The sequence below is a fragment of the Penicillium brevicompactum genome (genome assembly GCF_028827555.1).
Source record: "Penicillium brevicompactum strain IBT 35665 chromosome Unknown utg000006l_segment0_segment0, whole genome shotgun sequence".
In the NCBI taxonomy this organism is placed as follows: Eukaryota; Fungi; Ascomycota; class Eurotiomycetes; order Eurotiales; family Aspergillaceae; genus Penicillium; species Penicillium brevicompactum.
The window spans coordinates 2946776-2973145 of record NW_026623209.1 but is presented as its reverse complement, the minus strand read 5'-3'; the positions used below and the strand labels follow the sequence as shown (position 1 = coordinate 2973145).

General features: G+C 48.4%; 11 protein-coding genes across 11 annotated transcripts; 6 read left to right on the top strand and 5 right to left on the bottom strand.

The window, feature by feature from the left end:
• Positions 1 to 339: 339 nt before the first annotated feature.
• N7506_009328 (CNH domain protein) lies at positions 340 to 4788 on the top strand (the record flags this gene model as incomplete). The annotated part of the gene is made up of 4 exons (XM_056958621.1): positions 340 to 493; positions 679 to 1327; positions 1387 to 3628; positions 3691 to 4788. 4 exons carry the CDS (start codon positions 340 to 342, stop codon positions 4786 to 4788), a joined length of 4143 nt encoding a protein of 1380 aa, XP_056808011.1.
• Positions 4789 to 6729: 1941 nt separating this feature from the next.
• On the bottom strand, positions 6730 to 7227 carry N7506_009327 (uncharacterized protein; the record flags this gene model as incomplete). Its single annotated transcript, XM_056958620.1, has 2 exons — positions 6730 to 7051; positions 7100 to 7227. The coding sequence occupies 2 exons, from the start codon at positions 7225 to 7227 to the stop codon at positions 6730 to 6732; spliced, it is 450 nt and encodes a 149-aa protein (XP_056808010.1).
• Positions 7228 to 8089: 862 nt separating this feature from the next.
• N7506_009326 (GMC family oxidoreductase) lies at positions 8090 to 9978 on the bottom strand (the record flags this gene model as incomplete). Its single annotated transcript, XM_056958619.1, has 3 exons — positions 8090 to 8167; positions 8221 to 8384; positions 8442 to 9978. 3 exons carry the CDS (start codon positions 9976 to 9978, stop codon positions 8090 to 8092), a joined length of 1779 nt encoding a protein of 592 aa, XP_056808009.1.
• Positions 9979 to 10908: 930 nt separating this feature from the next.
• On the top strand, positions 10909 to 12711 carry N7506_009325 (Catalase mono-functional heme-containing; the record flags this gene model as incomplete). Its single annotated transcript, XM_056958618.1, has 8 exons — positions 10909 to 10939; positions 10998 to 11127; positions 11195 to 11429; positions 11479 to 11571; positions 11620 to 12039; positions 12087 to 12171; positions 12234 to 12245; positions 12302 to 12711. The coding sequence occupies 8 exons, from the start codon at positions 10909 to 10911 to the stop codon at positions 12709 to 12711; spliced, it is 1416 nt and encodes a 471-aa protein (XP_056808008.1).
• Positions 12712 to 12859: 148 nt separating this feature from the next.
• On the bottom strand, positions 12860 to 14626 carry N7506_009324 (CocE/NonD family hydrolase; the record flags this gene model as incomplete). Its single annotated transcript, XM_056958617.1, has 1 exon — positions 12860 to 14626. The coding sequence occupies one exon, from the start codon at positions 14624 to 14626 to the stop codon at positions 12860 to 12862; it is 1767 nt and encodes a 588-aa protein (XP_056808007.1).
• A 333-nt stretch (positions 14627 to 14959) lies between these two features.
• N7506_009323 (uncharacterized protein) lies at positions 14960 to 16577 on the top strand (the record flags this gene model as incomplete). Its single annotated transcript, XM_056958616.1, has 2 exons — positions 14960 to 15092; positions 15139 to 16577. 2 exons carry the CDS (start codon positions 14960 to 14962, stop codon positions 16575 to 16577), a joined length of 1572 nt encoding a protein of 523 aa, XP_056808006.1.
• Positions 16578 to 17277: 700 nt separating this feature from the next.
• Positions 17278 to 19037, top strand: N7506_009322 (putative GABA permease; the record flags this gene model as incomplete). Its single annotated transcript, XM_056958615.1, has 5 exons — positions 17278 to 17388; positions 17439 to 17623; positions 17666 to 17754; positions 17814 to 18194; positions 18244 to 19037. The coding sequence occupies 5 exons, from the start codon at positions 17278 to 17280 to the stop codon at positions 19035 to 19037; spliced, it is 1560 nt and encodes a 519-aa protein (XP_056808005.1).
• A 524-nt stretch (positions 19038 to 19561) lies between these two features.
• N7506_009321 (Taurine catabolism dioxygenase TauD/TfdA) lies at positions 19562 to 19986 on the top strand (the record flags this gene model as incomplete). Its single annotated transcript, XM_056958614.1, has 2 exons — positions 19562 to 19930; positions 19966 to 19986. The coding sequence occupies 2 exons, from the start codon at positions 19562 to 19564 to the stop codon at positions 19984 to 19986; spliced, it is 390 nt and encodes a 129-aa protein (XP_056808004.1).
• Positions 19987 to 20813: 827 nt separating this feature from the next.
• Positions 20814 to 21769, bottom strand: N7506_009320 (protein kinase domain protein; the record flags this gene model as incomplete). Its single annotated transcript, XM_056958613.1, has 2 exons — positions 20814 to 21315; positions 21726 to 21769. The coding sequence occupies 2 exons, from the start codon at positions 21767 to 21769 to the stop codon at positions 20814 to 20816; spliced, it is 546 nt and encodes a 181-aa protein (XP_056808003.1).
• Positions 21770 to 24660: 2891 nt separating this feature from the next.
• On the bottom strand, positions 24661 to 25056 carry N7506_009319 (uncharacterized protein; the record flags this gene model as incomplete). The annotated part of the gene is made up of 1 exon (XM_056958612.1): positions 24661 to 25056. One exon carries the CDS (start codon positions 25054 to 25056, stop codon positions 24661 to 24663), a length of 396 nt encoding a protein of 131 aa, XP_056808002.1.
• A 962-nt stretch (positions 25057 to 26018) lies between these two features.
• Positions 26019 to 26219, top strand: N7506_009318 (uncharacterized protein; the record flags this gene model as incomplete). The annotated part of the gene is made up of 1 exon (XM_056958611.1): positions 26019 to 26219. The coding sequence occupies one exon, from the start codon at positions 26019 to 26021 to the stop codon at positions 26217 to 26219; it is 201 nt and encodes a 66-aa protein (XP_056808001.1).
• Between the last annotated feature and the right edge of the window lie 151 nt (positions 26220 to 26370).

The window sequence follows — 26370 nt, the reverse complement described above, 5'->3', positions numbered from 1 at the left end:
CGCTTCCGCAACCACGCGCTGGGTGTCGCACATAGTGCAGACATGGGCCGGCCCGAACCTTGTAACAAACTCAGACCAAGGGAAAGAGGCCTCGCAAAGACACAAAGCCGGATGGGCGGGGCTGATAAATACGCCCAGCTTCACAATCCACGGCCTTTGTCATCCATCAGCCCCCCAAGTTGGCTGTGCATGACTTAGCGCCAAAATCGCTTTTTGGGCAAGGATACGCCGATCCCCACTTTCTTGGCCGCACCTCGTAAGCGAAATGATAACGCCGCTCGAAAGCACAGAGAGCACAACTAAGACGCGCGACAAACGGGTGTGAGACCAAACCCAAGGATGTCCATTGCGGATCGGGCTAGAGAGGTGGAGGTTGGTTTCGAGCTTTGGAGAAACTCCTTGGAGCCCGGTTCTCCGGCAGTCGAGGAGGCCGAAAATCAATTATTCCGGTTTAACTTGTGGACGTCGAACAATTTTATTTTTGAGCGCACACGTACGTCGATGGACTGGAGATTGCGCAATGCCTCAGTATTACACTCGGCGATGGGGGATCTGTTGGATGACCTGAAAGCTAATCTGGCCGGTATCAACTCCACAATCCTTGAATTTCTGGTCATATCCATATCACTGACATGCAGGTGATATATATAGGCTGCACCCTGAAATCACCTGTGTTAGAGGATCCCACTCCGCCCGAGGTGATCGAGGAGACGCTAGATCAACTATTCAGGTTCTCCAGGGCAGTTCGACGATCGGGGATCCTTCATAGATTCATCAAGATTGCAAATTATGTGGAATACAGTCCGGAAGGTATAAACCTAACAGAGGAATTTCGCAAAGCCGCGACCCAACTTGTCGAACACCACCTGAAAACATCGGCTGCTACACCTAATCTTCGAGAGAGACTCATAGAAACGATTTGCCTTCGCCAGCAAAACTTCTCCTACCTGAAATCTCGAAAGTCACGAGTGGCACAGGACCTGTCTGCCCCAAATGAGAAAGTGTCCTCTTCTTCAGCACGCTCGGTTCTTTCAACCACATTCAGCTTAGGGGGCTCTATACCCAGAAGTCCCCGAAAAAAAAGCGTGCAAATTCAACACGCTCAGAAATTAGAGCATTCAATATTATCAGCCACAACAGTGCAATACACCGGTGCACCTTTGGAGCAATCAGTTCAGACCTCAATCAACTACCACGTTCCCGAGATCAAGGATGAGGATGCAAACCTCCCAAAGCCGCCAGTTGTCCCATTAGGACAAAAGGAGTGGGAATGTCCTTACTGTTTGCTTTTGTATCCAGTCAAAGAGTTCAGCGGTGAGCTCTGGAGGTAGGTTGTAGAGATTTCACGCATAACAGAACAACTCAACTTATACTAACATAAACTAGGAAACATATTATAGGGGACACTATGCCTTACATTTGTATTTTGGAAACCTGTCCAACCCCCAACACCCTTTTCAAATCGAGCAAAGATTGGATGACACACATGAGAAAGGAACACGTTTCTCCTGGGAACTGGACTTGTATGGACTCGGCTCACGAGAGCCCCTGTCTGTATGAGAGCAGATCCGAGTTTCAAGATCATATGTTTAAGTTTCATGCAGATCAATTCGATGAGTCCGACCTTGAGGATCTCCTGGATGCTTGCTATGAAAGCAAACCCGGCAATCTGAGCCTTTCAAGATGTCCCTTTTGCGACGAAGACGATCAACCGACTTTGAATACAGAGGATTTCTTCTTCCACGTGGCCCATCATTTACTTTCTTTTTCGCGAATCTCACTGGAGGGGTATTTTCAAGAGGCGATTGGAACATCGGATGTCTCTGGCTCATTGGATGAGACAACTCATGACGAAGGCCAAGAGCTGACGGGGACTATTAAAGAGGGACTTGAGACGCATCTGCAAGACTTCAGTGGAGATGAATGCGATGATTTGGAGTCCCTATCCACTGTTCTCGCGCTAGGCATACCCCCCGAAACCGAAAACGAGCAGTGGGACTTTTACAGGCAGGTCAAGGAAGTACCAGACCACGATCAAACCACGGATCCCATTCTCAGTGCTTTTGTGGGAAATATGAAAAACGTTCAAGTGGGCAATCTCTTGAAGGGCGGCACCTGGGATCAATTCTACCAAGTCCCGAAGCAAGTGATACAAAAAATGTCGAAAACTGAAATCGCGCGCCAGAACACTTTGCACGAGATTGTCGTCACAGAACATCGCTATCTTGACCAGTTAGATGTTGTTCGAACGCTTTACATAGATCACTTGGTTCAAGTTCACTCTAACATTCTTTCCGACCACCGCAAGATGGACTTTGCGAAGCGAGTCTTTGGTGGCATTGATGCAGTTCAAGTTGTCAACGAAGAATTCATGTTCAAGCCACTTGTTGACTGCCAGAAGCGACAAGGGCCATTCATCGTTGGCTTTGGCAGCATTTTCTGCGATTGGATTGCCAAAGCAAGACAGTCATATTTGGACTACAGTGCTGCATTCCCACAAGCGAGCAATATGGTTCGCAAAGAAGCAGCGAGTAATCCACAATTCAAAGAATTCCTAGAGAAGGCCCGTGAACATCGGGATTCCGGGAGACTCGCCTGGGACACATATCTAAAGAGCCCCATTCTGCGGGTCTCAAGATACCTCCTACTACTGAGATCTGTACGTCGAAGGACAGCCGAGGATAACGAAGACTTGCCGGATTTGACTCAGGCAATCATTCTCTTGGAAGCCCTTCAGGCCGATTGCGGGAAGACCTTCGAGCGCATGCAAAAGAGAGTCGAGCTGCAGGAATTAATTTCCATGCTTGATTATGATCATTCGGCACAGCTGGACATGGCCAACTTCGATATTCGGTTGCGCGAACGAAGCCGAGAAATTATATTCCAGGGACAACTTCGACAACGGGAGACCAGAGGACGCTTGGAGCGTCTGACCAAACAGCCTTGGACGGAGCAGCATGGAATCCTACTCGACAACTATTTTATATTGACGACACCAATCTTGTGGACAACGCAAGCTGTAACCAGGAAGTTTAAGGGGCCCTTATCATTTATGGCCAGAAGCTCACCCACATTCAATGTGAAAGGCTATCAGATCTCCGAAGCTCCCATCCCCATCCACCTTTTGGACTTGGAAGCAGACATCGAAATCAACCACTCATCTTTGTCAACAGGAATACTTGACTCCAAAAAACTCCCTCCAATTAAGGTCAGACATCTTGGAAAGAACAAAGTTTATAATCTTTATGCACTTTCTCCAGAGGATTATCTTAAATGGAAGCAGAAGATCATTGAAGCCAAGACGAAATACGCGTCTTCGCTGGTTTCTTTGAACCAAGAGCCCTATAAACTGAATCCCGTGTTGAATTCGGTATTTGAATACTCACGAAACGGGTTGAAGCCCTCTCTTGGAGGTGTTGTTGCACCAGGAACCGCTCTTGACCGTGCTATGAAGGATGCTCGTACAAGAAGCTTGCACCCTACAGCTTCATACCCGAAGGTACACACCGCAAACGTCAATTGCGCTGTTACGATCAACCTCAAAGGCCTTTTGGACATTCTACTGATTGGAACGGATGACGGAGTCTTCATCTTAGGGTCCGATTCCACATTATGGGGAGCGAAAAAGGTCGGGAATATCCCTTATGAGGCCGGGACACCAAGTTTGATGCTGACATGAGTGAGGTTTAGATACTTCCAGGACATGAAGTGACCCAGATACATGTCTTCGAGGAACATGAAATTCTGATTTTTCTCGCGGATAACAAGCTGTTTGCACAAGCATTGCATGGATCGGGGCTTCCATTTGAGGTGTTTGTCTCCGAAGCCGTCACATCCTTCGCCGACCGGGTACCCCGTATTATATCGCGCGGAGATCATATCGAAATTTTCACCGCTGGACACGAGGATGGAAAGCCAATGATGATATACAGAAGCTCGATATACAGCAAGGGTGTCGAGCTCCAGCGCTTCAATACTCTCGTGGCGATTGACGGGGTAGCAGATATTTTCGATGTTGTTCCACTTGAGCCGCCTCGGGTCATTGTTTGGGAAAAACAAAAAGTTCCTCTCGGCCGCCACTGTTTCATAAACACATCGCTGCCCGAGGTTGAGATTGAAGAATCTCGTCGTACCCGAATCCCTCGCATCCCTAAATTACTCAAAATCAGCCACATAGGATCTTCGTTTGTACGGATGACCCCAGAACGAATCGACAAAACTTCCGCTTGTTCTGAATTCGAAGCTCCATTCACAGATCTATACACAGGCGGCCCCACTGATATTTGTCAGCTTGGAGACTTAGTTGGACGCGATTCACGACCGCTAGGAATGTTTGAACTCACCGACAGACAATCACGTCTTGCTGGACGCCCGTACCTTGCTGTCTATGAATCCATTGCCATATACATTGATACTTCCTTCAATTTGTCGCAGAAGGAGCCCATCCTGTTTGAGTGCATTGCGGATAGCGCCTGTGTCGATGGGAGATTTCTCATCCTTTTCCACAAAGAACTTGTTGAGGTTTATGACGTGGTGGACGGGAGTCTGCGGCAGGTCATCCCTGGCCGTCAAATCAAGTGCCTGACTGCCGACAGTGGTTGCTACAGATATAAAGATGATCCGAACGCACCTCGCGATCTGGATGCTGCACAAAGCTCATTCCACCAAGGTCAAGGCCGCGGATCTCGACATCAGACCGTCAAGTTTGCCATGCAGCATCCGGAGTGCGAAAGTCGGCAAATCATTTTTGAGCTGATTCTAAACCCCGAAGCAGAGGAATTCGACTAGTACGGAGTGCAGCGTGACTCATCTTAGTGCTAGGGCTTTCATTTCCCCTGGGAAATGGGTGGGAGCTACAAAGCAGTCATAGTGCGCATCTCAATTGTGAGAATTTCACAAAGTCGCGAACACAAACTTCACCTTCACCCGCCAAGGTTCTGAATCACTGCTTTACATGTAGCTGAATTCTTTGATTATGCAATCGTAATGTTGATATTTTTCCAAATTGTCGCAGAAATCGTTCTTCTTTGTCCTTGATCCTCGGTTTTGGCCCCCTCCGGTGATACAAAATTATGTGGGCGAATCATATCATACGGAGTAAAGCACTGGAAGTTACTCCAAAGCTCCGGAAACAAGTCTGATGCCCGACATTAAGATTATGCGAATCGGCTTGCTCCAGCGCTTGCTCATGTAATAGTGGCATTCTTGAGTTTTGCGTAAAATTAATTGGGACGGAAAACGGTGAAGTGTTGTCAAAATTCGAATTGATGCGTCCCTGGGACCCAGACAAGATTCGTGAGGTTTGAGGGTAAATCTTACAATTTGTGGTGCCCGGGCGGTTGTTGATCAATCGAATCCCCCTCGGTGGTCTCACCTCGCCATCATGAAGAAAAAGCAATATACATAGCGTGGATGAGCAAACATGTTTAAGATGGGCCTCGTCTCCGCAGAGATCCTTGATTGGCCCTTTTTCATTTCACCCGGGCGCCAAGTGTGCATCTCTCGGCGATCATGACCTGGTATAGATTAGATATTCGATCTAAGATTTTGGTGGCATCTGACGGGGCGTTCAGTGTTGGACGTGGGTGATTGTGACGGCCCGGTCCACAGCTTTGTGGGTCCCACTGCGCGTTCGCACAAATATGATCTCTCCTCATTGGACCAACGGTCTGTCGGTTATGCATGGGACCGAATGAAGACGCACTAGCCGTTCGGTTCAGGGACTTTGGTTAAGCTGTGTGATTCACTCACCTGCATGGCGTGTGTTCATGGTTGCCTCGTTCACGCAACCACATAGTTCCAAGGTTCCAGGGATGCCTAATGATTCAAATCGAATACGGAGTATTTTTGTACAGAGTAATAACAAAGTGGGGTTGACACTTTTTCACTCACGGTTCAAATCTTACTCTCCCCAAAAGATACATCTGTTGAAGACAGCTTGTCAGAGCGGCCAACATTCCGTACTCGCGACCTCCGGGATCGCCTCGTCAAAAGGATGGACTCGCAAATAGGAAGAAGGGTAGAATGGAGGTGACCTCGGACATTCTGTCGAATGTCACTTTAGGCCCAATGCCCTTTTTTCGCCTCTACTTTCTTCTTTCCTTTCCCGAAGGTTCATTCTCTGTTGAATTTGGGAGATTGCATTTTGTTGGTGCTACTTTTCGACGTTTTGAATCTGATTTCACTCCTCCCTCCGTTTAGCCTACTTGTGGTTGCATATTCTTCGCTCTCAGGCCGAAAAAGAAAAGAAAAAGAAAATATGCATTCTACCCTGCATGTTCTTCGGGGTCTCAGAGCCTGCCCCACGTTTTTCAGCTGTACTCCGTAGTGCAGGGGTTGATATATTTCAGCAATGAAAAGTCCTATTCATATCGTGCATCGCACTTTTCTCGAGCCATCCGCCTCTCCGATGGTCGCATAATGGTTTGGTTTCCTCTTAACGTCGAGAAGGAGAAGTCCTGGAGCTTCGACATCGTCGGTTTACTGGCGGTTGTTGGTGGGTCCGCAACTCAAAAATACGCGCATGTTATCACTGCCTCGCCTTTTGGCGTCATTCCTCGCCTCTTGCCAGCCCCCGAGACACTGCTGAATCCTGACCGACCAACAAGATTACCTTCTTTCAAAGATGCCACTGTCTATGGAGTTCATGGCGGCTACCGTGTCGACGAGGTCAATTTCTTTGCCAACGTTATCCATCAAATTGGATCGCTCAAAGAATATGAGTTCCAATCATTCCACATCGAACACAAGGAAGAAGTTGTCGAACAAATTCGGCGCGAAAACGAGAGCCTCGAGCAGGGTGCAGTGCGAGGAGGGCTCGTCGATGTGGAGATGGGCAATAACACCGATCAAAACAGGCCGCAGAAACCCAAGAGTGAAATGCGAAAGGTCTTCGTCGAGCTTAAGCCCTTCTCCATGTTGAATATGGTGACATTGGCATCGATCTTGATGACCATTGGACTCTTCGTGTGGGCCGGTGTGCAGCACGAAGCCGTTGCGTTTCTCGGCTTGGGAACCATGTCGCTTTCGACCTGCATGGCTTGTATGTCTGCTAGGTGGCGACCAATACTATCAATCCGAAAAGCCAAGCTGGTTATACCCCGCGGAGACGTTGTCATCAGAACGCGATCTGGCGCGTTTGTTGTCGTGACATGTACCGAAGAGGTGGCGCGCGAGCTCTACACCGGTGCTGAGACTTGCGATTACGTGTTCAACGGATGGATTCATCAATGCCTTCTAGGATCAAGCACGATATTCTTGATGGCTGCGATAATATTCTTCAGCAACTGCAGCTGGGAGATACAGATTGCAGTTGGACTGGCTTATATCATTCTCAATTTCATGTATTGGGCCATGGCGCTTTTGGCGCAACCAGAAGATATGTGGGATATGAAATGTCGATTCATTGTGGACAAGCACCCACGCAAACCCGATCAACCGGAGAACTTTACTGAAGTTCTATGGGAGGCTATCAAAGCCACCAAGAGCATCGACTGGATCAAAATGCATAAGATCGCGCCCAATACAAAGCAGTGGGAAGGATGGCTGGCGGAGGCCAGAAAAATAAATGATAAACTGGAGGACAACAAACATTGGGATCCAGTTAGGGCAAAAGATCTATGGATGAAAAAGCGGCCAAAAGAAGCTGAATCTGATCTGGCAGAATTGGAAAGGGCTTGGGATGCGGGGGAAGGATATTCCCATGCACACAAAGCTGGGGATTCTGGCAACGAATGACTGACTTGAAGACCTCTGGAACATGTATGTGGCGACCATAATGTATGTAACTCCAGCTCAACCTTCAAATGATCGCACATCTACGGAGTAGTTACGCCCTAGTCCGAACTTGTGTTACAGTATTGGAGCTAGTAGAGCCCTTTATAGAATCCACGGGAAAGCCTTGATATCCTAGTTCATCTGCACAAAGGACCCAAGAGTTTCAAGAGTATGAACAAAATCAAATTCAGAATCGACATAAACTAACACACACACGACAAAAAAAAAAAAAAAAAAAGAAATCTATGACAAGAAATTATTATACGAGTCTGTGCGACCAATCAATAGTTTGCCACAAAGCAAGTCAAGATTCTCACAGCTTGCTGGCGACAAGAGGAGTGTTCTGAGCACCATAGATATCCTTGTGTGCAGCCTTGATGATATCCGCACCCTATAAAACGTCAGAATTTGGGACACAGAGAGGGGATGGATCACAGTACTAACCTTCTCGCCAATCATGTAGACAGAGTTTTGAATACGACAGTCAGGAATGACAGGAATCACGGAAGCATCCGCAATTCTAAGGTTTCGAACTCCGTGCACACGAAGCTTGGAGTCCACAACACCCTGGTGAATATTCTTCGAGAGACGGGCTGTACCGCAGGGATCTAGAAAACAATGTTTAGCGTTTGGCCAAGGACTTTTGGTCGGGTGAATGATCTTACGGAATCCAGTCTGACTGCGATCGAGAACGGCTCGGTTCATATCATCATCAGACTCAAGAGGCATCTTCCAGGGATATTCCGACAAAACAATGTCTTTGAACCCAGAACCCTTAGTCAAAACATCGTAGGTCCAGCGAACACCCTCGCGCATTGCCAGGATGTCAAGATCATTGCCAAAGAAGTTGAGGTTGATGTTCGGCTGGTTCTTGGGGTTCGCGTTGTTGAGTGTCACCTGGCCCTCAGAGAGCGGTCGGAGCAAATCAACAATGACAGTCATGTAGCTTCCCTTCTCGGGCATAGGGTAGTGCCACTGGAAAGCGGTGCTAAACAGACCAACAAAGTCAAGCTCAAAGTGGGGCTGACCAGCGGGTCCGAATGGATCCAGTCCACCATTAGCGGCCTTAGCTTCGCGGTAAGCTGGGTACTTCTCCAAGCGCTCGTCGATACGAGGGAACCCGACAAGCTCCAAGAAACCAGAGCTAGCAGGACCGGTCTTGTCACGGTTGTAGGTGGAAATAGCCTGGTCGTTCAATGGGCCGGGGCGGAGGATGTGGTTATCCAGACTGTATCCGTCTTTGACTTCAAGGACGAATGGGACGATGGGGTGATCCAACAGGTGCTGGCCAACGTGGGGGGACTCAACGATGGACTTGATGCCATGCTTGGCTAGCTCGTCTGCTGGGCCGACACCGCTGAGCATCAGAAGCTTGGGTGTTTCGAACACACCTTGGGAGAGAATGACTTCGCGGCTGGCAAAGACGCTGAGCTCGGTGTCGTATTCATCGCTGACGACGGTGACACCGGAGCAGATGTGAGTCTCGGGATCAATAATCAACTTCTTTGACCGAACTCCGTAAAGGATCGTCACGTTGGGCTTGTTCTTCAGGTACAAGAAGCTACCTTGGCGCTCACCCTGGTAAATAGTGTCAACGCAGTGAGTGAGACCCTTCATTTCACCAGAGTAGATATCTTCGCTGAGGGGTTGGCCCTTGGAGAGCCAAGCTTCAGTAAGCGCATCACGGAAAGGCTTCATCTCAGGGACCAAATCCGCATGAGAGATCTGCACGGGCCCACCGGTGCCAATTTTGCCAAGCTCAGTGGGATAAAGCTTCTCGTCATCGTGGTATGTGGCACACTTGCGGAGATACTCGACGCAGTTGTTCCAGTTCCAGTCCCGGCCACCGAAAGCCTCCCAGTCATCGAAAGTTGGCTTGGAGCCAGGAATCCAGGTGAAGTAGTTGGCACATGAGCTTCCACCGAGAGCCTTGCCGCGAGTGTTCGGCTTCTCAACTCTCTCATAGTCTTCGCGTTTGATCATGGTGGTCTTGTAAGACCAATCATACTTGCTGCCACGAAGAGTGAACGCCTTGGAAGGGGTGGTGATTTGTTCGATTTGATCCGGATTGGGAATGCCGGCTTCAACAACCAGGATTCGCACATCAGGGTTCTCAGCAAGGCGACCGGCAATCGCGTTACCAGCGGTGCCACCGCCGACCACGACAAAGTCGTACTCAGCTCCATTTGAAACAAATGCCATTGTAAGAGGTTTGGGGGCTTGGAATTAGAGAAAAAGTGTTTGATGATAAAATCTTCTGTTGAATGTTGGAAAGTCAGGATACTTGTTGATGTCTGCATCAAAGGACGACGAGGGAGCTCGTCTTTATAGGGATTCCCCATTCCTGGTGATGAGGACATTGTAAAACAGTCCGTGCCGAAATCCGGTCTTCATGACGAGATCCAAGCTTCGAAGCTCTCGACGTTCTCGACGTTCTGAGGACTTCCCCAAAAAGGCTAGGCTAGAACGTGTAAGAAGGCGGAAATATGCAAGGTGCATCGGTTTAGGGCCACAGGGCTGGTTCCAGACGTGACGATAGTGGCTGTTAAGCTTTGCAGGGTTGAGATATATACCCCTCATGAGGAGAAATAAAAGCCACCCCGCACGTACCTCTGCGACGTGGATAGCCAATAATGGTGTTGGAAAGTGTGCAGCCTGTGGAATGTTGTTGAATTTGGAGACGGAGATGACTCGGGCGTTGATCGGTGAAGTCTCGCATGTCACACAAGTGGGGCGAGTCTCGGTCCGTTGTTGCCGAAGCTAATCTCTCCACCAATCATATCACTTCCTTTTACCAATGCCCTCCCGGGCTGTCTCATCTTCACCGTAGCGTCTCACATGTCATATCTATCCCCTCACCTAATTTTATATTGGAGTTACGCCCGACAACAACAGACGGCTGTTCGGCATGAAGGTCCATGAGCAGGGGGCTTATCGGGCGCTCGTGTTGCTTTTGCTTCTACCCCCTTGGAACAATCGCCGGTGATTTCTCGGTGGTCTTGAATGATCAAAATTGGAGATTCTTACATCGCATCATCAGAGGGGATCGAATAAAAGCCGACATGTTTCCGCCGAGGACCCGTGGAGGGTGCATATCCTTTACAGTCTTACAGATTCAAGCGACCGATCAAAATGTCAAAGCCTAATTTTACCTTGGCCGAAGGTACAGTTCTCTCGATTGCGATCATCGCTCCAAGACTTGCATCTCTAACAGCCCAAAGGCCAGCCTGTGGTTGACCCGTCTGTCAGTACCACGTTCCCTACGTTTGGTGGTGGCGCCTATACGACACTGGGCGACACGCTGCTCATTGAGACCCTCACTCATTTTAACCGAGAACGTATACCCGAACGGTGTGTAACGAACCCAATTCACCCTAATCTCAATAGCTTATCTAGTACCCGGGCTGACAGTCAATAGAGTGGTACATGCCAAGGCTTCGGGTGCATGGGGTGAATTTGAGGTTACCAATGATATCGGGGCTCTCACGTCAGCGAAATTTCTCAACGGCGTCGGCAAGAAAACCCCAGTCCTGTTTCGTTTGAGTACAACCGGCGGTGAAAAGGGCAGTGCGGACACCGTTCGTGATGTGCGAGGATTTTCTGTGAAGTTCTTCACTGAAGATGGCAATCATGACATTGTCGGGAACCATATTGTGAGATAGGAGTCCTGATTTTCCAAAATGCCTGCCTAACCTTTCTCAGCCCGTGTTCTTTGTGCGCGATCCAATCCGGTTCCCTTCCTTGAATAGAAGCCACAAACGGCACCCGGCGACCAATCGCCCAGACTGGAATATGGTGTGTGTGCTCTCCCTATTTTCATGGCCAAGAAAGCTAATCTGTCAGTTCTGGGACTTCCATACCAACCAACCGGAAAGCGTCCACGCTTTGATGCATCTATTTGGCTCTCGGGGTATCCCTGACTCAATTCGTCGAGTGACAGGGTTCGGTGTCCACACGTTCAAATTGATGACAGCGGATGGCACATTCCGATACTGCAAATTTCATTTCCGACCTACCCTTGAGATCACCCATTTCTCGGGCTCAAATGCAACTCGCATGGCCGGGGCGAACCCCGACTATCATAACCAAGATCTCTGGGATGCTATCGCGCAAGGAAACTATCCTGTTTGGAAGCTCTATGTGCAGATTATGGAGTCAGCACAGGCTGAGGCATTTGGTCGAGGCCTCTTCGACATCACCAAAGTCTGGCCCCACAAGGAATTTCCTTTGATCGAGGTTGGCAAAATGACTCTCAACAAAAACGTACGAGACACCCGTGGCAATACGATGCATTGGCTAACCCTGAAAAGCCCGAGAATTATTTCGCGGAAATCGAGCAAGCTGCTTTCTCGCCCTCGAATATGGTCCCTGGAATTGCGATGACACCTGATCCCAGTAAGTTCGATCCAGGCATTTCCTCAAATTCAGACATTAACCTAAGACTTCCTTCTCTCCAGTGCTCCAGGCACGTATGTTCGCGTACCCCGACGCCCAACGATACCGCCTTGGCGTAAACTATACGCAGCTCCCCCAAACCGCGCAATCTGCCCCGTATACCACCCCTTCGAGCGTGACGGCATGGGTACCATCACTCGAAACTATGGTGGTGACCCGAACTATGTGCGCAGCTCATTGAGCCCAGGTATTCCCAGTCAACCTGTCTCCGACGTCCGACACACAGAGCCAATCGAGCGAAATGCCACTCTTGGCCAGAACGAACTGTCCGTTGAAGATGAAGACTTTATTCAGCCCCGCGAGCTGTGGAACCGAGTGTTTGACGAGAATGAAAGAAGGAACTGGGTTGCCAATGTATCGGAGACCTTGGAGGATTTGCCTGCCGAGCTCAGGCAGTCTGTTGCTGCGATGTTCAGTAAGGTTGACCTACGTATCGGTCAAATGCTAGCCGCGAAGGCGAGCAACAGTTCGCGTCTCTGAGTGTCATTATTATTCTAGATTGGTTCATAGAGAGTTTATAGAATAGAATGGATAGAAAGTTGGGTTTCATGGTTTTTGAGAAAATCAACAAATAAATTCGAACAATCCTACCTACCCCGATATACCTGGAGGGTTATCTTCAAATTGATCATATCCAAGGGAGAATCAGATGACTATCACAATCCCCACCAACATGGATCCAGTGTCTCCCCTTGTTTTGAACATGGTCAGTAGTGCCGAAATTCGATATCCCTTGATAAAAACCACTGATCGAAAGCTCTAAAGTTTCACCACTCTCATACTCAACCCCCATCCCCCATATTCCAATCTCCAATCGGATTACTGATCCCGGTGTTATCTTCTCCTCTTTTTCGTGGGTATAGAACGGCCAGTTGGGATGCATGGAGCGTGATGAATCAATATCACGGTTTGAAGCACGGAGAATCCCTGTGGGGCCCTGGTAGAGGATGACCTCTGTGCGCTTATCCGCCGGAATGTCGGATATCTTGGACACCGGAAGATTGGACCAGGGTATATTGAGGTTTAAGAGTTTCTCCCCGGTCGCAGATAATTTATTCAGAACAATGAAAATATCCATGTCGTCCATGTCATCGCACCGCATGTAAAGTACCGCTTTAGGAATGCCGACAAGTTGCGTCCGCTCCGTGAAAGTGTATGTAAACTTCGCCGTGTCTTCGGGATTGTCCGAGTCGTAGGAGATCTGACCCGACTGTCGCGGTGCTGTGTCCAAAGTCAAACGGCCATCCGAATTGAGATATGCCTTGCGGTAATTTGTGCGAGGAATTGGGAAGTTGTCTTCGACCAAGTTGGCCAAAGGCTCCTTTTCTCCATATCTCAGGATCGCCATGCGCACTTTAGGAGTCGACTCCCAATCATTCTCAATACCTTTCAAATAACGATCAAAAAAGCTTAGAAGCTCATCCCGACCGTCTTGATTTCCCCATATATCATACCACTCTTGATAAGGATGCCACCGAAGCCATTTGTGTGGGGAATCAACTTCCATCCAGCCCCGGATCGCCCCCATGCCGTGCATGGTGTTGGTCCACGTCCCAGTGATATAGGTCGGAATGTTAATCTTGGTCATATCGGGCCGTTTGTCATTCCACCAGTCATTCGCGAGCGGATCCTGCTGAAACATTTTTCGGAAACTCTCAATTCCGTTGCGCCCGCGTAGAATATATTTCGTAATGAGGTGGTCGAACAAGTCACCACCGTAGATACCTCCTCGGGCAAATTGCTCTCGGTACAGGTCTCCACATCCTTCCCATGGCGCAATAGCTTTCAAAGATGGAGGCCTCAAGGCAGCGATGAACCATTGCACGATGGCAAGGTGTGAGTTACCAGCCATGCCGACATTCCCATTGCACCATGGTTGTTGAGCGATCCATTCGATCACATCATATCCATCTTGTGCTTCTTGTGTGCCCATTATTGCCATTGTTCCTTCCGAATCGAACGCGCCACGAGAGTCCACATTTATCACGGCGTACCCGCGATCCACAAACTCGGCCGGGTCAGGGGCTTCGAATTTCTCCAGTCCGCTCAGCGTTCCATCGGGGATGCCGAGGTTCCAGGGCGTCATCAGTCGCAGAGATTCGATTCCATTGAACTTCTTCCCGAAAGGGCTCCAACAGAGAATGGCGGGTGTTGATCGCGCGGGCGCGTTGGGGGGACGGTAAATGTCCGCGTATAGTTTGCAGCCGTCACGTACGATTATTGAAACATCATGGTGTACAAGAATGTCGCATGACAAGATACGGCGTCCTGGTGCAGTCGAGTATCCCTTTGGAAGAGTCTCAGTGCGTGGGTTCAGCGTCTGATAGCCCCCATGGTTCAGAGTGGGCTCCTTTAACTCTTCCACGGGGACCGGAGTGTTGAAGTTGACTGACATGGTTTCTGAGAGAGTCGGAGATGTGACAAGGCTTCGGTTTCATTAACCTCAGTCATTTGTGGCATAGTTATAGTGACTGTGATTGAATGTTGTGAGAATAACTGGCCCTCCGGTTCGGCTCGGCTCGGCTCGGTATGCGGGCGTGCTACTACCCCGGATTCCCGTGTGGGGGAGATAGCTCCTAGAAACATGGGGTCAGGTTGGAGAGATTTGCGGGTCTAGCCCACGCCAATAATATTGCTGCTATAAGAATCAGGGGAGTCTCTTTGGGTCATCACCAGTCGTTTGATCAGTCCCCTCTTCTCACATCTTCCCAAGCCCGTTGCTTCAACCATGGACAAGACAGACGTGAGTCATGTCGAGATAGCACGAGACTCACACCATGACACATATGATGTTGATCAGATCAAGCTCTTCAAAAATGAGGAGGTGGTGCTGATACCGACGCCATCTGCAGATCCCAGGGGTATGTTTTCGTTGCCGCGTTGGTGTTGTACCCCTAACCTGGCTAGACCCTCTGAATCTTCCACCATGGCGAAAGTGGTTCCTCCTCGTGCTCGTTTCAGCATACAGCTGTACAGCTGTTGTTTTGGCCTCTGGAATGGGTCCCATATTCTCGGTTGTGGTACAAAGCTACCCGGGCCAGGAAACCAAGGCGAATGACCTGATGACTTACCCGACTCTCTTCATGGGTATTGGTAACTTGATCACTATGCCATGGGCCTACACAGCAGGTCGCAGGCCCATATTTCTAGCATCGATGCTGCTTCTCATCGGAGCCGGAATATGGTGTCAGTGCTCACAAAGCCTGGGGAGCCATATTGCAGGCCGAAATATCATGTCTCTGGCGGCAGGGCAAAGCGAAGCTCTCTCGCCGATGATCATTCAGGAAATCCATTTCCTCCATGAAAGAGGTCGGAAGATTGCATGGTTTATCTTTATTCAAAATATCGCGGCGGGTGTCTTCTTCGTTGTCTCGACATACATGGTTGCAGCTTGGGGGTGGAGATGGTGGTATGGCTTCTTCACCATCATGAACGCTGTTATACTTGTTTTGTCGGTCGTTTTCGTATCTGAGTCTCACTTTGAGCGCCCGGAGGAAGCAGTCCGGGGACAGGCCCCTTTGGACCCGAAGGTGGTTGACGCCATGGAAAATGCTGCCCTCAGTGCCCACGGAACCGTGCTTGACATTGGAAAATACGGCCCGCGTCGCTGGAAAGACGATTTGAAGCCTTTCGTTTTGAAACCGCGCCTACGAGACGTTCCTTTGTTTTACAAGCAGATTCTTCAGGGATTTTGCGTCCCGACAATCCTCTGGCTTTTGTTGCTGAATGGCGCTAATCTTGGAGTCTACGTTTTTCAAGCTTCGACGTTTTCAAGTATATTAATGGTCCCACCATACAACTTTGCATATACATCTCTGGGATACGTTCAAGCCGGTCAACTTGTCAGCTGTCTCATATTCCTACCACTGCTCGGTTACGGAGGAGACTTGACGATTCACGCTCTGAGTCGCCGCAACAAGGGTATCTATCAACCAGAATATCGTCTTTTGATGATGGCTATACCTGCAATAATTGGGGTGGTCTGCGGAATAATCTACGGACAAGCAGCAGCCAACCCCATGAGCTGGAATGTGAGTGCCGTGGTCATATCCTTCAATGCAAGCTTTTTTGCCTTTCTGGGAGCCAATATTGTGGGTATCACCTATGCCGTCGACAGCTTTCCACAAAGAGCGGCACCCTATTTGGTGGTCATATGTGCAGGCCGAGGTATCATCTCGTTCGGTCTGAGCTACGCTACCCTGCCAGCAGTCCAAACTCTTGGATACGATCGGACTATGATAGTTGAGGCAGTCATTTGTGCATTTTTGGCGCTGATCGCCATCCCAGTATTTTTTTGGGGGGCGCGCATACGAAGAATGGCTCATCCGTGGTGTGTTGACCAATAACTGACCTGCACACATGTCGGGTCTCTTAGTATGTGCACACCACCAAGGACTCTTTGATCACTATGAAATGACATTTGCCATTTGAATATACCGCAAGTTCTTCTAATGATCACCAGACCTCTTTGAGTCCGTAGCATTGAGAGCCTGGAAGTTGAAAACTTGATGAAATTGCAGACCTCCTGGGCAGTGAACCTCGCTCAGAAAAATGGGAATGAGCGTATCCACGGTTTTTCGCCGCTCAAGCATCCGAAAACTTTCCGTCAACAGTATTATTGTTCACGAATCAAAACATGCCACAAATCAGGGGGCCGAAATTCGACTGAACACTAGTCGTGCATATAGACTAGCTCTTTGACTTGGCAAAGTAGAAGGCAGGCAGAAAATACGGAGGCCGGGATGTTGAAATTGCACTACAGGGGGCCGATGATCTATGTCAAGTCCAGATGAAGCACTAAGCAGCACCGGCCTGGTAGTACCAGCGCCGTTTCAACGTGGCACATCAACCTGCCTATGACATGTGAAGTAGCTGTTTCTGATTTATTGTTCAACTCCGAACCCTTGGTTAGTCTATTCGCTTGCTGAAATGATCAGTCAAGGACGCCCCGAGCACGAAGTACAAGTTCTCGTCTTGGGTCCCATTGGATTTAAATCCGTCAAAAGTTTCACCATTTGATTTTTGAGTCCTCGGTCGTATCTGAATATGAAGAATGAGATGGACATGACAGGCGGTACTGCTGTGCAATCAGCGCCAGAATCGGGTGGAAATAATGCTGATGAGAGAGTTGCATTTCGGCAAAAGCAGCAGCTTGAGGTAAAAGGCAAACCTTCGGTCAAAGTGCAGGAATTCTAATGATACAACAGAGGTACATCAATTTTTTCTCATCGATCGCATTCTCGACTTGTCTACTCGCCACATGGGAATCTGCCGGTGGTAGCCTACTCTCGGGACTCTACAATGGGGGCTCCGCTGCGATTGTCTATGGGATGATATTGAGCACCGCGGGAAACATGACAATTGCATGTTCTTTAGCCGAGCTTGCATCTCTGTATGTGAAGGGATGAATGTAGTGCGACGGTGCTGACCTCAGGGGTGGTAGACACCCAACGGCGGGCGCTCAGTATCACTGGAGCTATGTCCTTGCACCTCGTGGTCGTCGATTTATCAGCTTCTTTCAAGGTGAGTGTCTGCTCTGTGATTTGCACAGTTGAAATTTTAGAATGCTAAATGCACATCAGGCTGGGTGACAGTTTTCTCCTGGTCTGCACTCGTCTGCATCGCCCCATACTTCCTCGGGACCCAAATCCAAGGCATGGTTGTATTGGCACACCCTGAATATGAGCTAGTGAGATGGCGCGGCACACTGCTCATGTGGGCAGTTGCGATCATACCCATACTGGTGAATGTATTTGCGCGTCGGGTGCTCCCAGGCATCGAGGTTGCCGCGGGTATCATGCATGTGGTATTCTTGCCAGTCACCATCATAGTCTTCGTCGTTCTTGCCCCCAAGAATCCCGACTTCTTTGTTTGGAAGACCTTTGTGGGTGGGTTAAGTGGCTGGAAGGATTCAGGGGTTACTTTCTCCATCGGTCTTCTCGGTGTCATTACTCCACTAAGTGGTATGTGTTCCCACACCAGCACATTCAAAAATCTAACCCATGCCAACAGGTGTTGATGGTATAATCCACATGGCCGAAGAAGTGAAAAATGCCGATGTCGTTGTTCCTCGGTCCATGATATACGGCACTTTGATCAACGGGACCCTGGCATTCTCATACCTGATCGCCATACTATACTGCATGGGGGACTACACCGAAGCAGTCACCAGCGCAACGGGATACCCAATCATCACAATCGCCTATCAAGCAACTGGATCCAAGGCAGTAACCTTTGTCCTCATGGCAATGGGAATGCTTCCTGGCTGGATCGCTCTTTTCAACGGCCTCGCTTCCGTCACGCGTCTCACCTGGGCATTTGCTCGAGACAACGGACTTCCCTTCTCGGACTTTTTCGCCCTCGTCGACCCAATTTATAAAATCCCGCTACGCGCGTTGTTTTTGGTTGCATCATGCATCTTCACCCTCTCGTTTATCCAGATCGGGTCAACGGCTGCGTTTAACGCTATTTTGTCGCTCAGCACGGTCGGTCTTTACATTTCGTACTTGATTCCGCTGACTCTGCTTGTTTTCAAGCGCTGCACATCGCCGCAGGATATCCCACAAGGAAGATTCAGTCTTGGAAAGCTTGGCCTGCCAATGAACATTATTGCTATCCTCTTTGCCACTTATTTCGTTATATTCCTCCCATTCCCAGCGACGTTGCCAGTTACCGCAGAGAACATGAATTATGCCGGGCCTGTGCTCGGTTTTGTTATGATCTTCGCCTGTGGAGACTGGATTTTTCGCGGTCGGCATAAATGGGAAGGTCCTCGCAAAAGTTTGAATGAGAGATCAACGTGGTGACAAAAAGATTGCGAAAAGCTTTTCATTTACGGGTTTGAGCCTTGTGATAGGATTTTGAATCAACACAGGCACCCTCCAACCACTTTTCCACACGCGTCTTGTTCTGCGGCTTTGCTTCATCCCCATCGCCAGACGAGAGGGATCCGCTGGAGTCAATACTAAGATGCCTTTCAAGCAAATCTTCCAACCATTCATGTCTCCACAGCGATTTTTCTTCTCTTCGAGTACCTTCTGAGAAGAGGATCCAAGAGAACAAATTTCTCGTAGCAGTCCTAGAAAGCCTATCACCAAAAATTGTTTCTTCGCTCAGTTGAATTGCATTTGAGTGCGCCTTTGGGATAAAGATTGACGAGGCCCTTGTTCCCCGAGTGCGACGATTTGAATATTGTTTCAACACAGAATTTTCGAAGAACCTGTGTGAACAATATGCCGTCGCAAGAAAACCTAGAAAAGCAAAGCTGCCGTGTTGCTAATATACAGCTTGTCAGCGAGACAATGTACTATGACTGAGGAATTGAAGTAGAATGAATCCTACCGTAGGAGTCCAGATTGACGTCAAAAAAGCTCTGTGTAACGTGAAAACAAACGCAATTCCGACCACAATCCAAATCGATGGAAGTGAAAATCGCCTGAACCTTGCATGGGAGCCAGAAAAGGTATTCAAGTTTCCGATGGTCTGGGTCAATCCAGTCACTGGTGTCCGGTGTTTCCAAATTCTGCCTGACGTCGTGCGGAAACTGTACTTGAAATCTGGACCGGATGCCGAGGAACGTGTTTTGGAAGATGACGATGTCCGGGTCTGGTTGAACAAGATTCTCGATCGAATTTGCAAGCCAAAGTACATCTTGATTCCCGAGTATGAAGAAGGTGATGTCGTGATGTTCAACAATTGGGTAAGGGTTTCCAACTTCCAAAATCATGTTATCAGGCCTGTATGTGTGGCAGCTGATCATCATTTCTGCTACAGGGAGTACTGCATAGCTCAATCGACTACCCCGCCTCTTACGGTGTACGCACAAGTGAGTCCGAAGTACTGAAGAGTAGTAGTGCTATGAATACTAATCAGTGTTTTAGTGCATCAATGCCATATCCCTTCCTCGATGTTCCCAGTTGGTCCCATTGCTTTCCAATAGAACGAACACCTTCATCAGCGAAAGGGAGCAGAAATTTCCTGTAAAGCAGTGTATTCGGGGATGAGGAAAGAAGGGGAGAGAAGGAAGCTCTATCTACTTCTATGACCTGCGGGGAGCCTGACAAACCAGGCAAACACCTGCGCCAACAATCTCGTATGAAAAGCTATAGAAATTGAACTACTGTATGGCTATGGCGTAAACAAAGCACCACAGAAGCTTCCCATGTGAGCCAAACCAAAGATATAAACCCCGTGGGGGAGTTATTTTTCATCAGAAAATCAAGTCATCTGATAGCAAAAGTGTAGATCTTAGGATCTACGTTGAGGTAACTAGGACTCGAGAAGATACTCTGTATAGTTGCATTCTCACAAATGATCATAGCTGACGATGCATTGACGGAAAAAGCCTTCTCGCATGCACATGTTTACCGCCTTCGAATGCCAGCGTCGCATGCTGAGAACGGTGTGATTGTTGGTGTGATCTTCAGGAATTCAGCGGCCTATTATATACACCCGTGGGCTACCACAGAAAATCCTGCCTAGGTGATTATCACCAAGTTCGGCTATGGCATTTTGGATTAGTGTCCAGGCAAGTGTTGCTTAGCAGAGAAGGCTTCTTTCGCAATAGTATGTGGGTATCACCGTCAGGGTGGCTGAAAACGCAAAGCTAATTCAGGTCCCAGTAAACCCCCACGAACCAATGCTTCACAGTTTTCAGTCTCCTTTTTAATATCAATGTGCATGTGCTCTGCGTTCGACGCGATATCCTTTGTCTTGCGTTTGAAGTCATATGTTAGCAAGGCCATTGTTGGATAGAAATTGTACCAACAGGCAGATATAAGACCATCGAAAATTTCATTGCGATCGAGTTCTGGAAACTCCATTTGCCCAAATCGGCGATCCCATTCCCCGCCGCTGAGGATGACATCGTCATAGGGCTCATGGCCATAGACCATGAAGTAAAGAAGTGTCCCAACAGCAAATTGCTCAGTTCTGGCAGAACAGAGGCCGTAGGTTCCTTGCAATGGTCCAGCAAGTAATGGTTGGGCCCGTGGAGGCAAGGTACCTTCGAGGAATTGCCCAATGGTGGTGGCACGACCAAAGTCAGTCAGCTTCAGGTTGAGATTCTCGTCAAGAAGACATTTACTTGCATGCAGGTCGTTATGACAAAAGCCCAATTTTTCCACATACTCAAGAGCAGATGTCAGTTATTGTATCCAACGAGCGATAAGAGCCGGATCCTCATATTCCTTAACTCTAACGAGACGCCCACGCAAAGTACCTTTTACCTTCTCTCGCTCCAGACGTTCATAGAAGCAAGGAGAAATTGATTTGTGTGTGCAGTATGATAGAAAAAGATGATCCGGAAGCATGAGAAAGCATTCGACAATGTTCAAATACCGATCCTGGTACTCATTGAGACGTTTGAAGAACGCGATCTCCTTTATAAATGGATGTTCTGCCTCTACCTGCTCGGGGGCTCGGTCGCAACGAACAGTCTTCACCACAATGGTTGGAGTGACGTGGTAGATATAAGCGTCAAGTCCTCCGCCTACCCAGTTATGTTCTTCTCGAGAGCATCCGCGTAGTGGAAGTCCATAACGAATCTTTAAAGATATTGTTGCAGTATTGCAATTCCAAATTTTTACTGAGGATGTACAGAAGGAACGACAGATTGGATGGTGGCAGAGTAGTGTAATAAAGGTGTAAGAAGGGGTTGTACGGAGTAAGAGAGGGTCGGTAAGAGTGGGGAGAAGTGAAATAGACCCACGCTATACCTGATTCGTCACAGCTAGCCTAAGTAGGGGTCGTTTCTCTACAGCGGAGAATGGATTTCTTACACGGAGTACTCCGTAGTGAAAGTGCGAGAATTTAAAAGATGATCATTACAGTTCCTATGGATATGGGAAAATCCGAATGAATCCAAAAACAGTGATTAGTTATTAGTGACAACTAATCTGGCGCGTCCCAAAAATTGGTGCGGGCTGCCGCCCGTTGGTCCAATCATGCAACTGGGAGAATTTCCAAAACAACAACAAAATCAACAACAGCGCGAAAGCAATAAAAATATCTGTGCCGGTATCCAGTTCGACTTGAGGTAGTCCACAGACCCTTCACCGCCAACCAAATTTCAATGATTCGCCATGAAGCACCTGGAAACAGGTAAAGTTGCCGCGGAATTCTGTGAGTATCGTCAGATGAGAGACATGGACTTCAGTATCGGATGGAGGACCAACATGGAAATTTGAAGTTGGATGTAAATTTCCTAGGCCCGCCTGTTGCGACCTTGTACCATTTTCCGTCCGCTGTCTGGGCCCAAAGACCGTTGGCCTTGCAGTCATCGCAGGGGAAGTGCGCCGCAGAGCTGGCAATGCTGTCGTTCCTGCCTTTCTCTACCCCACAATTGTTACATCCATTATCTGGAATGAGACTTCCGGGAGTTTCAAGGTTATGCTGACAAGCACGCTTCGTTATCCATGGATGCTGTAGGTCCTCTTGCACATCTTGACGTGATCTGTTCTGGTTGGTCATCGTCCTCCCAATGAACCTGGGAGAGCTTATACCTTATGATAGATGTCTTGTCTTGGTGGAAAGTCTTGGTTCTATTGTCAGAGAGGAGAGATTCGAATTTTGTCAAAGGCTTGTTGTGTAAAAAACCAAATATTGCGAGGAAGAAGGGTCCCCTTTATAATGACGAGGCTCGCTGGAGTAGATATCGTTGTGACCGTACTCGTTACAGTGGATTTGTAGAAGGGCATCCTGCGGCTCCTAGGTAAGAGTCTTGCGAAGCTATTTTAGACAAGGGACACGTCCAGAGAGGTATTGAGCAATGGGGTTTGAACACATGGACCTCGGGACTCGCCTCATTCAACAAAGCTGCAAAATGGTTGGTCTTGGGACAGTATCAAGCTAGGCAGGGGTGGCCACCTGGGCAGTCATGTACAAAATTATACATCAATAGATGATTTTGATCGGTGATAAACATCAGCATAAGAATGAGCAAGAACATATACCCCACAGAGCTTTTGCGAGCAATATAGATCAATAACAGGCAGTAACGTCCAGTGGTAAACAAGAATGAGCAGTAATGGTCGGTGGTGGCCTCTGATAGACATTGATAGGCGAACTGGGCGACAGAAGATCCCATGGATCTGGAGGCAATGTAGAACATGTAGGGTGGAGGTAACTTTTAGACATTGCTTCCCTGTCTTCCAGAGGTTTCCTTACCTATGGTTGGTACGATGACCAAGTGTTTGCGTTGCTTGAACAGCAAGATGCAACCACGTCACATCCAATATTTGAAACGAGCAGTGTTGGCAGCCCTGGAGGAGGACAAAGCTGAGAATATGATAATAGGAAATTCTCGCCCAATTTGTCTCATTGATTCTATATTTCGACTTATCTTTTTCAACCCTAGTTGCTTTGCTATCCAAAACCAGTATGTCGTTGACCGAGCAATTCTTTGACTCTCTTATGCACCAAAACTACATCCTGGGAAATAGCCCATTTTTGGATGCTAACAGTCAGAGAGGACTGGAGTCGTCTTATTTTGTTTTGCATAACATGGTCAGAGATTCAGTATCACGGCAGTCAAAGAACAGACATCACAGGGCGAGACAACACCTCAAGAACATTTACTCCATAGGAAAGCCGCTACTTGTCCTTGTTGCTGTTACCATCTCTATCACTGATCTGGCATCCTTGGACCATAAAGAAATATTTCCTCGTCTCGCAGAATGGTGGCAGAGTAACACACCTTCTCAAAACTTTGAATCACGGGCGATCGAGCTCATCCACGAGTTAGACAACGAAAGAGAGCGAGGAAGCCTTGTCCATTTAGAGAGTATGATGCCCCCTACTACTTGCTGAATGACTACAGCTGACCCTTTTCCACAAGGGAGAACAAAAGGCAGAACTTTGGGTAAACCGCAAGGTGCCCAACATAAACGGGTTGAAACCAACATATCTCATTCACACCCAACACCACAAGAGAGCCCAATCGACCAGCTCACCGAGTCTCGGGATTTTGTCGCATACTTTGGTAGTGTCCCCCTGATTGTTCGCTTGTTGGGGTTGTGCTAATGTGGGGATTGCAGATCATGACAAGGCTAAGAGCGGACTCGGCGAGTCGTTATCAGTCTCTGGTCGACCGGGTTTGTTTATACTCGACTGCGGCCTCATCAAAATGCTAATATAACGAAGATCCCATCGAATCATCTGCAGTGAATTTGACGGCCGAAGAGCAAACATTTTCCCTTCCATCACAGCTTGTGAGCTTCATCCGTGCACATCACGCCGATTCTCCTCATCTACAAGCTTTCGGTAACCTGCTTCAAATTAGCGGCCCTAGCTTGCGGCTCTCATACCCTCGTCACGATTTGGCGCATGCATGTATCCACCTCAATCTTCAACTTGCTTCTGATATAAAAGTTTTGTAGAGGTATCAAGGGAATTCAGTTATTCCTTTATCGAATTTGGATGCTACATGCATCAAGCGTCTTGGGCAAGGAAACGTCGTAAAACTACGTTTCTGAACACAAGGCCAGTACGCCCATCGCTCAAAACGAGAATCTTTTGGCCACTCCCGGTGTTGGGACCTATTGAGAGTATATCGATGCCGCTCTCGTTAAGGCGCGAGTGAATGACACCCTCTCCCTCATCTCCGTGTATCAAGACCGTCGGGGCAATACTTGAAGCTAAAGCCTTCCCTTTAAAGTGATCCTTTTCAAGAGCCACATCTTTCCCATTCTGAAACAATACGAAGTCAGCAGTTGAAAACCGCCAAACGTCCAGGGTTCTGACCAACAAGTACTTGGCTTCCTCTTCTAGCCCTTGATCATCTTGAGCCTTTGGCTTTTGAAACACCGATTCATTGATTGTGTTCATGGTCGTGTCGAGTCCTGACTGGCCGTCGTATGTGGGTTGGGGCGTGTGAAAGATTGATTCGAACTGAGCACACCTGCCACCTGATCATCAGCGAGCGCGTCAGCGAGGCTCAGGATGGTGAACTCAAGAATCAACAGTGGGGTGGCTTACTTGCCTGCAAATATTGCTTTCTTTGGATTTGAAGATCGTTGCAGTTGAGCATCTGAGGTGTACAGTGAAGAGGAGCCCGCCGCGGGGCTCCACCACCTTTGGACAGCATCGGCATGTGATCTTTCACCAGACCGCCATAAATGTTGCTATGAATGTCGAAATGTTCATGGAGTTTTCTAAAACTCTTTCTCTGCACAGACGTATAGCCGCCGGCGTTTTCAGCATCGTATGTAGATCGTCTCTCCGTTGAGGATCGGACCCAGAGTCGCGATTGCCGATTCCACCGCGCCAGCCGCACCTCCGTCATCGCCGCTATGACCGCTGACGCTTTGAGAGAGCTTCCCTCTCTTCCCTTCCTCTCTTCTCCTCGACTCAAATGTTACATACTTTACTGCACCATACTGCTTCTCAAGCACACTCTCATTTTCTTCAATTAAATCCCAGGCAATATTCACATGCCTTAGGCCGTGGGCCCGTGGCTGTATCTGAAACATCGAAGACGAGGCTGGCGGCTACAGAATAGCGTATCCTCACGTCAAGCATCTATCCGTTCGATTGGTACAGATCCACCATCCAACCTATCTATGGATCTCACAACACCAATCAGAAAGGCGCGCTAACCGCTGTCACTAAAGGCATCCTTATGCCGCTTGCTCTTGAATCACAATCTTCATGACCTCCTGACCGAAATAAGGGACGCCAACATTTTAAATGAAATCTACTAGTACACACACACTGTCCAGGAGCCTTTTCATTTTTACTCAGGCTGGAATCATCGCTAGAAAGATAGCTCAGCTTCTTGCTCATTGAAAATGCAAGAAACCACTTCATCCGATGTGATGGTCTCTCCTCTATGGGGGAATGCTTTCAGTGAACTGTCGGGAAACAGCAAAGTCCTCGCTATGATCCTCTCATTCCTAGATGATGAGCGCATTGACGAAGATTTATTGAAATTTCCTGCTTACAACCTGAAACGATCTTCTCTGAAGTTCATGAAAAATAATTCCGAGTAGGTGCTACTCGTTTTCAAGCGAACGGGCGTGAGCTAAGCTGAACGAAGGATCCTAGATGCCCAGGCTGCTCTGCTCCAAGGAGACTTCATTGAAGGTTGGGCGAGAACGGGATCATATCGATGCGCAGACACGTCAAAAATGCAGTCATCCA